Source organism: Fukomys damarensis, unplaced genomic scaffold (genome assembly GCF_012274545.1).
Source record: "Fukomys damarensis isolate Sample0158 unplaced genomic scaffold, DMR_v1.0_HiC HiC_scaffold_16, whole genome shotgun sequence".
Lineage (NCBI taxonomy): Eukaryota > Metazoa > Chordata > Mammalia > Rodentia > Bathyergidae > Fukomys > Fukomys damarensis.
The window spans coordinates 119,100,818-119,109,774 of record NW_022900928.1 but is presented as its reverse complement, the minus strand read 5'-3'; the positions used below and the strand labels follow the sequence as shown (position 1 = coordinate 119,109,774).

The following is an 8,957-nucleotide window of genomic DNA, read 5'->3' as shown; positions in this document are numbered from 1 at the left end:
GCCTGGCCCAGAGTGGGCGAGCGGAGCGCGCGGGTCCGCCCTCCCACATATAAGAGCGGTGCGGCACTGCAGCTAGCGCAGATCTCACCGAGACTCGTCACCCCTACTCTACGTGAGACGCACCGCTCGGACTCACCATGGTGAGTGCGACCCCACCGGGTTCGCGCCCGACCCCTAACTGTTCCTCCCCTTGCGGGGACCCTCCACCCAGCATCCAGGTTCTCTAGGCAAGGCAAAGGTTTTGCACCCGCAAGCCCCTTCTAGTGACTTTGGCCTGGTGTGTTGTCCACCTTTGGGAGCTACGGACGGGGCAGTGGGAGGGTTCTTCATTTGCAGAGAGGAGCCCTCCTGCTAATCCCCTCTGCCCTCCTAAGCGTTTGTGCCCAGCCCTCTTGGCGGGGGGGGAGAGTCACGCGGTCTGGCGCCCAGTGCCTTCCGCGGGCAGCGGAAGACCCGCTTGGATGCCCCCATCCCTTCCCCCTAGGAGTCCCTGGAACTGACCGAACACGTGCGTGCGTGGCGCCAGAAGGTGGAAGGGGGTCAGGTTACTTAGAGCCACATTCCCCTTTCCTGAGTGTGTTCGTTCTCCCACCCACAGCACCCCCAGTGACTCAGCACCCCGCTTCTGAGCCGAGAGGGGAGGCGGGAATGGGGTTCCGTCTCGTGAGGCGAGCTGTGGCCCCACTCCTGCGGGAGTGCAGATGCGCAGAGGACAGGCAGAGACAGCTGGCCCTGAGCGACAGCGCGGGCCGAGACCAGGTTGGGGGGAGGGGAAGAGGTGTGTGTAAGGGGGTGGTATTTATAGCCCAAGAACAGGGACCGAAACCCAATCCCCTCTTTCGGCTGGGATGTAACTGGAAAGGCTCCAGAGGAGAGCGGATGTAGGGCCCGGGTGCAGGATGGCGCCTGTCTTGGCCGGGGCAAGGCGGGTTACCTCTGGGGCCTAACCGCAGGTTCTGCTTCCTTTTCTGGATTTGGAAACCCATCACCGTGCCCCTTCATTGTAGGAAGGCAAGGCGCCGCCCTGCGGACTTTGGTGCTGCAGGGGTTAATTTAGGACTGGTGGGGGCAGAGCCTAAGGCAGGGAGCAAGCTCCTAGTGCCCACAACTTCTCACTGCCAGCATTATCCCTACTTCTGTGGGGTCTGGCGGGGTGGATGAAGGTGGCGAAGACAGAATGAATGCGGGGGTGGAGAGGGGGAGCCAGATGGGTTTGATCCCCAGTGCCAGATGGGATTTAAAGGTGGGGAGAGAGGGCATCCTGATGACCGGTGTGGTCAGCTGATGCCAGATGGGAAGGCTGAGACACCTCTGCACTCAGAGAAATGAAGGGGAGAGGGTTATAGCAAATCGTAGTTGTTCTTCATCGAAGAATCAAGTGGGGAGGCCTGTGGGCTGTAAACTGGAAAACCTGCCTCTTAGGCTCTGGAGAAGCTGGGTGTGTGGGCTGCAGGATTAGGAGCAGCTGGAAAGTCTCTTCTCTCCTGAATTACTGCAGTGTCTGCCTGTCTCATACCCACGTGCCCTCTCTCCTCCCCAAGTGTCCTGGGAATGTGGCAGGGTCATTCACAGCCACAGCTCTCATTGGACAAATTCCCCACGGAGAAATAGGCTAAGGGATTGGCCTGCCCTACTGGGTGCTTCTTCCTGTGCAAGGGATCCTGGGAAGGCTGCCAGCCTCCTCTGACCCTGCCAGTTTGAAGCCTTCCCTCTTACTGAGTCATCCTAGCTGGTAGGTGATAAAGTTGGAGAGAGGCTCATGAGATAGGTAGGAACTTGTAAATGTGGCACTGATGCTGTGACCCTTCTCTATCCCTCAGCGTGAATGCATCTCAGTCCATGTGGGACAGGCAGGTGTCCAGATGGGCAATGCCTGCTGGGAGCTCTACTGCCTGGAACATGGGATCCAACCTGATGGGCAGATGCCCAGTGACAAGACCATTGGTGGAGGGGATGACTCCTTCACCACCTTCTTTTGTGAAACTGGTGCTGGAAAACATGTGCCCCGAGCAGTTTTTGTGGATCTGGAACCCACTGTGATTGGTGAGTGTAAGGGGCAAATTTGAAGGACGGAAGAGAGGGTACCTAGACTTGGCTTCATGTCCCCGAAAAACTCCTAACCCTATCTGAAGATAAAGAAGGCAAGCTGATCTCAGGCTGGCATGGGCCAGAGCAGATCTGAGTTTCTCCCACACTGGTATCTCAGGCTGGCAGAAGGACGAGCTAGCTCTTCCGTGTATCTGGCAGCAGATATCACTCTGGGGGGAGGAAGGTCCTTGCTGAGAACAGCCTTGTGGTTTTTACCCAACAGTATGGTTTATGTTCTTCCAGATGAGATCCGAAATGGCCCATATCGACAGCTTTTCCACCCAGAGCAGCTCATCACTGGGAAAGAAGATGCCGCTAACAACTATGCCCGTGGCCACTACACAATTGGCAAGGAGATCATCGATCCTGTGCTGGACCGGATCCGCAAACTGGTGAGAATTTGGCATGGAAGGGAAGGAGCATTTGAGACTAAACAAATGGTCAGGGAAAAGCTTTCCTCAGATCCATTTCAGGAGGTCATCTCTAGCTGTATGTTCCAGAATATGATTCCACTGTGGTTTACTCATTAGGCTTAACCCTAGCTTTCAAGATAAGTGAGGGCTTATGGAGCTAGAAAAGTTCCTCAGCATCCCCCACCATGACTCCATCTCTTTCTTTCAGTCTGACCAGTGCACAGGACTTCAGGGCTTCCTGGTATTCCACAGCTTTGGAGGGGGCACGGGCTCCGGCTTCACCTCCCTCCTGATGGAGCGGCTCTCTGTTGATTATGGCAAGAAGTCCAAGCTGGAGTTCTCCATCTACCCAGCCCCCCAGGTGTCCACCGCAGTGGTCGAGCCCTACAACTCCATCCTTACCACCCACACCACGCTGGAGCACTCGGACTGTGCCTTCATGGTGGACAACGAAGCCATCTATGACATCTGCCGCCGCAACCTGGACATCGAGCGCCCCACCTACACCAACCTCAACCGCCTCATCAGCCAGATCGTGTCCTCCATCACTGCCTCCCTTCGCTTTGACGGGGCCCTCAACGTGGACCTGACAGAGTTCCAGACCAACCTGGTGCCCTACCCTCGCATCCACTTCCCCCTGGCCACCTACGCGCCGGTCATCTCTGCAGAGAAGGCCTACCACGAGCAGCTGTCGGTGGCGGAGATCACCAATGCCTGCTTCGAGCCTGCCAACCAGATGGTGAAGTGTGACCCCCGTCATGGCAAGTACATGGCCTGCTGCCTGCTGTACCGCGGAGATGTGGTACCCAAGGATGTCAACGCCGCCATTGCTGCCATCAAGACGAAGCGCAGCATCCAGTTTGTGGACTGGTGCCCCACAGGCTTCAAGGTTGGTATCAACTACCAGCCACCCACGGTGGTGCCCGGGGGCGACCTGGCCAAGGTGCAGCGTGCTGTGTGCATGCTGAGCAACACGACCGCCATTGCTGAGGCCTGGGCCCGCCTGGACCACAAGTTTGACCTGATGTATGCGAAGAGGGCTTTTGTACACTGGTATGTGGGAGAGGGCATGGAGGAGGGTGAGTTCTCAGAGGCCCGGGAGGATATGGCTGCTCTGGAGAAGGATTATGAAGAAGTAGGCATCGACTCCTATGAGGATGAGGATGAGGGAGAAGAATAGAACAGCTGCCTGGAGCCTGTTCACTATGTCTATTGCAAAATCCTTTTGAAATAAACAGTCTCCTTGCACGGTTTCTTGTTCCTCTGTGAGTGCTTGAGCTTCTGCTGCCTTCCCCTTTCTGCTGCTGCTGCTGCTCTCACTAGATGCTGCTCATGACCCTCTTCCATTCCACGGCTGTAGGTGAGATTTGCAAGGGGCTCTCAGCAGGCCCAGGAAGCATGACCACAGGGACATTGATATCAGGTTCTTAGAGACCCAGGATAGGGAGGTAATAAGGACCAGATCCTGGACCTTAAAGGATACAAGTCTTCACTTCTTTTCAACTAGGAGTTCATTAGTTTCTGTATTGGAGATTTGGACGGCTACACTATTTTCCCTGCTGCCTCTACATTCACTAACTCTGGAACAAGCCTTGGCCCAGGCTCTGCTGTGCACTGAGGGCTTGGGAATGGGGCTGGGCTGGCCCGAAGTTCCTGGGCACAGAGCCCTGTCATAAGCTTGGGGGATGGGAAAGGGCAGTCTTCTAGAGTTGTTTGTGCCATTGCACCTCTCAGCTTTGCATAGCTTGTCTGTCTTGCTGCTTTGCTGAGGCTGGGGCTGTGCCATTAAAAGTCAGGTCGTCTCCCCTCTGTTTGTGCTTTCTTTTTGCCTCAGCCTCCTTGCTAGCTGGTGGGACTGCCTCCCAGGGCCCTGGGGAAAAATTCAACTTTGCTAATAGGCACCCTGGGACCCACACTGACATCAGCCTGTTTGGGCATGGTTGGGAGGAGGAAGCTGCACTCTCAGGAGCGGGAGATGCCAGACCTGCCCTTGCTATCCCTCCCTGGTGACTCAGGGACATAATGCCCTTCCCCAGGGAACATTCAAGCCCAGTAAAGCACGGCTCCTGTTTACTCAGCAGAACAGCCGGAAGTAGCTGTGGGTTACTGCCACACCACACTAGCCTCGTTAATTATTAATCATGTGTGAGCTAGAATAATCAGAGACATTGCCAAAATGGCTGCCAGCTCCACCTCCTCCCCCCAGGCTGAGGATGGGAGACCTGTAATGTAGCTGTCCCAAAGCTTCCTCAGGTGTCTCCACCCAGAGGCCCTTGGCCTGGCAAACCGGCTGAGCTGCTTTGGCTAAGCTACCCACCCCTTGGAGTGAAAGAAGGAAAGAACTTTTAGGGGGCCTGCTCCCCATTCTTGGCACAACCTGAAGCCAGCTCCAGCCAGAGCAGCTTTACGTTTTTGACTAAGACAAGCTGTAACTGACAGCTGCTAACCAGACAGATCAAAGGACACCTGCCTCACATGGACTGGTACCAACCACACCCGTTTCTTTTCCCAGGCTGTTCCCCTGGAAATGGCAACCAGACTTTGCCCCTTGCACCTCTTCTCTCCCCTCAGAGACACTGAGACTAAGATCCACAGTAACCTGCTTTCACTTTATTCTCCTGCTCCCAGATTTGGAAGCTGAACATATGAACTCAGCAGACCAGCTCAGAGCCATGTATTTTCTCAGTTTCGCCCTGGCCCAGCCCTGGTCAGGTCCCTTGCCTGAGCACTGGGGGTAAGAGCAGAAGAGGAACAGGACAGAGATAATGGTCCCCACCCTCTGTCCCCAACTGTAACAGCAGTCCTGACAGAATGAGTAGAGATCCAGTAAGAGATGAGAGGCTCTTTCCAAGGAACAAGGGGCGATCCTCTCAAGGTGGCCACTGGTTTCTTCAGATCTGGGTAGTATGCTGACCAGGAGCTGGGGGTTGCTGAGCCTCTAACTGATTGAGAAGGAGAGGAATGTGAGGGCGCTGCTGGGGGTCCACAGTCATCATGGAAGCCAGCAGCTGCCGCATAGCTGAAGAATGCCTATGGAGGAAGGGGGGCAAGGTGAGTGGAGGGCACCTGTGCTTGCTAAGGTTCCAACTCAGAAGAGTGAACTACTTGGTGCTGCTTTTTTTGGTCCTTTTTTACTTGGTGTGTCTCTTATTTTGCTTACCTGGAACTTTGTGGGATGACAAGTTGGTTCTGCACAGCAAGAGCCACACTGTCACCCTTCTGGAACACCATGTCATAAGGACCTTCCCCAAACATCATGGCGTAAAGCACACAGCCTAGGGACTGAGCAGAACTTAGTTAGCTCCTAGAAGGGGACCAATAGAGGTGACATCTCTCCCTTTATATCTGTGGTGAAAAGAGACATTAGCAAAGATATGCCAGTCTCAGCCATATGGCACCACCAGGGCCCAGAAAAACTGCCAGTTAGCTTTCTCACCAACACTGAGCTGTACCCACCCAGTTCAGAGGCAGGGACCACACTACTTCCTGAGCAGCTGAGTACAGTATCAGTGACAGTTCCCAGGAAGGAAGTCGAGGGGTATGGGGACATGTTGTGGTTTCTGGGGCCCCATGCAACAGAAACCAAAGGCCTACTCCCCTCTACACACTAGGCGTAGAGTTGTACTGCTCCACACCCAGGTTCCCACCCCCACACTCCTCACCCAGACATCGGTACGCTCATCGATGACACAATGGCTCTGCACAGAGAAGAGCTCTGGGGCACGGTAGGAGATGGTGCACCGCTGGGCTGCCCAGTCCTGGAACAGTGGCCCCAGAATGCAAAAGTGAGACACAAGCCACAGTCATGTGTGACCAAATTATGGAATGTAACTGGAATAAGGGATGGGAACAGATGAGCAAAGGAACATGGAGACTTTCTTACCTGCAGGGTCAGGGCCTGTCGGGAACCCTCTATATGGATACGTGCTTGATTCATGGAGCCTAAATCCATTAAGACTGGCTGCCCCTCATCTCCAAGCAAGATATTGGTGGGCTTCAGATCCCTAGAGGGAAGTGAAAATGACACAAACATCCCAGGACAGGGAGGCTAAATCCCAGGGAGTGAAAGAATCATGGGAACTTTCCTTGAGAGGAAGGCAGAGATAGACCTCCCAATTCTCTGGATGAGGCTCTTCCTTTTGGCCCCAGCAAGTATGCAGGGTCCTCCCACTGACCTGTGGGCATAACCTTTGGCATGAATGGCTTCAAGGCCTCTGCAGATACCCAGCAGCAGCCAAAGGATTTGATCCTCAGTCAGGAAGTTGCCTTTGTCCTTCAGCCTTTCTATCTCATTCCACAGCGTGCCTCTCTGCAATACAAGTTTCCCCACAATGAGGTATTTCTGAATCCTCTGCTCGCTAGGCCTGACACCTCCCTTGTGTCAAACCCCATCAACTCTTTCAGCACATATACCTCAAGCCCCAGTCCCACTTGGAATCCTCTAAACCCCAAACCAAAATGGCCAGACCCAGGACATTGCACCTGCTTTCTAACATGCTTGACTGTTCACACAACCTTGGTAGGAAGCTCTGTTGCAACCCCCTTCATAACCAGGAGACTTTCTGACCTTGTAGAAGGGTAGAAGCAGCCAGGCCTCATGCTTTGTTCCCCGCTCTTTCAGACAGTAAGCCACAAGGTGAAGGATGTTGGGGTGATGAAAGAGGCGATGCATTTCTGCTTCTCTCTGGGCCTCCTCCTGGTCTTGCTGCTCGTGGCACAGGATTCGCTTCAGGGCGTAGAAGTGTCCATCATGTAACCCCTCCACTAGGTCCACATAGCTGAACCCACTGTGGGCCAAAGGGGTTAGTAAGGACCATGACTGTCTCCTACATGGCTTGGACCCAGAGAAATTCCCAAAGGGAGAGTGCTTCTTGAATTGAGCAAAAACCCTCCCAAGATACAGCTCCAAGAAAGTCTGAAGATTAGTTTGAGCTCCTCAAGGGCAGGGACACAAAAATCACTGAGATCCTATGGTCTTAATGCTCTGCACAACAGATGCTCAATAAATATTAAATAAATGATGGCTAACATTTATCAAGTGTTTATGAACCAGTCACTGAGTGAGACATTTTATATATATTATCTCATTTAATCTTCACAACTCCATCAGTGAGACATGATAATCATCTCCATTAAGCAGATGGTTTACCAAGGTAGCACAAGGTGGCTCTAGGAGGCCTGGGTCCAGAATCCACTTTCTTGACCCACTCAGCTAAGGTTCTGTCGGATGAGGTAGAGAACAGGGACAAAACCCTAGTGCTCCTATCATGCACAGACCATTGTTCCTCAATACCATAACCCTGGGGGCTAGCTAAATGATTTCCACTCACCCCTCCCCAAGTTTCTGGATGAACAGGTAACGCTTATTGTCAATAATGACAGTTCCTCGAGAGCAGACACACAGCGCATGGCCCATAATGTCTCATGCATCCTCCTCAAGGAAAATCTTTGGCTGCTGAGGAGTTCGTCCAGGGTGAGTGGGCTGTTCCAGGAGATGCGCTGGGGACCCAGTGGATCATGCTGGGAAGAAAGCAAGGGCAAGTCACAGATCCAGCTCAATCCAGATGGCCCCTGAAGTATCAATAGGGAGAGCTCAGGCTCAGGTCTGAGAAACTAGAGTCCCGACTAAAGAAAACAGGCCTTGGCGACGCCTGCTCCTAGAAGCCTGGAATCAGATTCCTCAAAGCTTCAGGCCATACTGCCAGGCTGCTTCCTTCCACCCCTGGCCCACCTTGGGGTGGGCCCCGCTCCACCCCCTCAGACCTCAAAGGCAAGGCACAAGGTAGCTCCAGAGCAGGCGGGAGGTTCGAGCCCACCTCTGGCAGAGAACACCGTACGCCTCGAGGCGTTCAGCAAAAGATCTGCCCGCCGTGACGGCCCACTGACCTAGCTCCAGCCGAAGCGACGCTCCAGGGACCGGAAGCTACGTTTACCTCATCATTCCGCGCCGCAGTAACGGCCCACCGTATCCTAGCAACTGCTGAGCTGCTGGAGGATGTGGGCTCGCAGAGTGAGGAAGCCCCGGGGCTGGCTAGACCTGAGGGTGGACGGTTCCCAGTACCCAGGTGAGGGTTCACCACTTGGCCTTCAGTACGGGTCAAGACTCAGGCAAGGGGGAGCACAGCAGGGCTCATTCTAAAACCCCCAGGACCTCCATCTCCCAATGTCAGAGGTAGGAGGCTTCATACCTTCTGCCTATTACAGTGCAGCCCAAAAGAACTCTCGGGAGGATGGGGCAGGCGGCCTGGACTTCGGGAGTACCACCTGTACCCTCTTCAGGGCCCTGGCATCAGTGGTTAAGAGGTTAGATTCTTGTTGGGCATGGTGGCACAAGCCAGTAATCCCAGCACTCAGGAGGCTGAGGCGGGAGGATCGCTGTGAGTTCGAGACCAGTCTGGGCTACATAATGAGTTCCAGGTCAGTCTCAACAAAATAGTGAGACCCTGTCTCAAAAAA

At 54.1% G+C, this 8,957-nt stretch overlaps 3 protein-coding genes across 6 annotated transcripts in view; 2 read left to right on the top strand and 1 right to left on the bottom strand.

The window, feature by feature from the left end:
• The first annotated feature begins 53 nt into the window (after positions 1–53).
• Positions 54–3,753, top strand: Tuba4a (tubulin alpha 4a). Its single transcript, XM_010611835.2, has 4 exons — positions 54–140; positions 1,821–2,043; positions 2,332–2,480; positions 2,710–3,753. Exons 1-4 carry the CDS (start codon positions 138–140, stop codon positions 3,679–3,681), a joined length of 1,347 nt encoding a protein of 448 aa, XP_010610137.1. The 5' UTR covers positions 54–137; the 3' UTR covers positions 3,682–3,753.
• Positions 3,754–5,090: 1,337 nt separating this feature from the next.
• On the bottom strand, positions 5,091–8,467 carry Stk16 (serine/threonine kinase 16). 2 transcript variants are annotated; one of them, XM_010611838.3, is made up of 8 exons: positions 8,388–8,467; positions 7,832–8,021; positions 7,069–7,288; positions 6,677–6,810; positions 6,385–6,505; positions 6,164–6,259; positions 5,662–5,783; positions 5,091–5,531 (listed from the first exon to the last, which is right to left on the bottom strand). In XM_010611838.3, exons 2-8 carry the CDS (start codon positions 7,915–7,917, stop codon positions 5,393–5,395), a joined length of 918 nt encoding a protein of 305 aa, XP_010610140.1. In that variant the 5' UTR covers positions 7,918–8,021; positions 8,388–8,467; the 3' UTR covers positions 5,091–5,392. The 2 variants fall into 2 exon arrangements, with proteins under 2 accessions (XP_010610140.1, XP_010610139.1); XM_010611837.3 differs by having other exon boundaries at positions 8,318–8,430.
• Positions 8,468–8,494: 27 nt separating this feature from the next.
• Glb1l (galactosidase beta 1 like) overlaps positions 8,495–8,957 on the top strand; it is a 13,006-nt gene continuing 12,543 nt past the window's right edge. For 2 of the 3 annotated variants that reach the window (XM_010611848.3, XM_010611847.3), the window contains exon 1: positions 8,495–8,566. The gene's annotated coding sequence lies outside the window, so the exon portion shown is untranslated. The remainder of the gene's footprint in view (positions 8,567–8,957) is intronic. The other variant, XM_010611846.3, reaches the window with a different exon arrangement.

What these genes read in the sequence shown, in the direction of transcription:
- Stk16 (XM_010611838.3), bottom strand. Translation starts at nt 7,917, where the DNA reads ATGGGCCATGCGCTGTGTGTCTGCTCTCGAGGAACTGTCATTATTGAC. An exon ending in TGCTTCTACCCTTCTACAAG is followed by an intron (nt 6,811 to 7,068) that starts GTCAGAAAGTCT and finishes CTTGTATTGCAG; the next exon opens with AGAGGCACGCTGTGGAATGA. An exon ending in ATGAGCGTACCGATGTCTGG is followed by an intron (nt 5,784 to 6,163) that starts GTGAGGAGTGTG and finishes AGTTCTGCTCAG; the next exon opens with TCCCTAGGCTGTGTGCTTTA.
- Tuba4a (XM_010611835.2), top strand. An exon ending in TCTGGAACCCACTGTGATTG is followed by an intron (nt 2,044 to 2,331) that starts GTGAGTGTAAGG and finishes ATGTTCTTCCAG; the next exon opens with ATGAGATCCGAAATGGCCCA. An exon ending in TGGACCGGATCCGCAAACTG is followed by an intron (nt 2,481 to 2,709) that starts GTGAGAATTTGG and finishes TCTTTCTTTCAG; the next exon opens with TCTGACCAGTGCACAGGACT.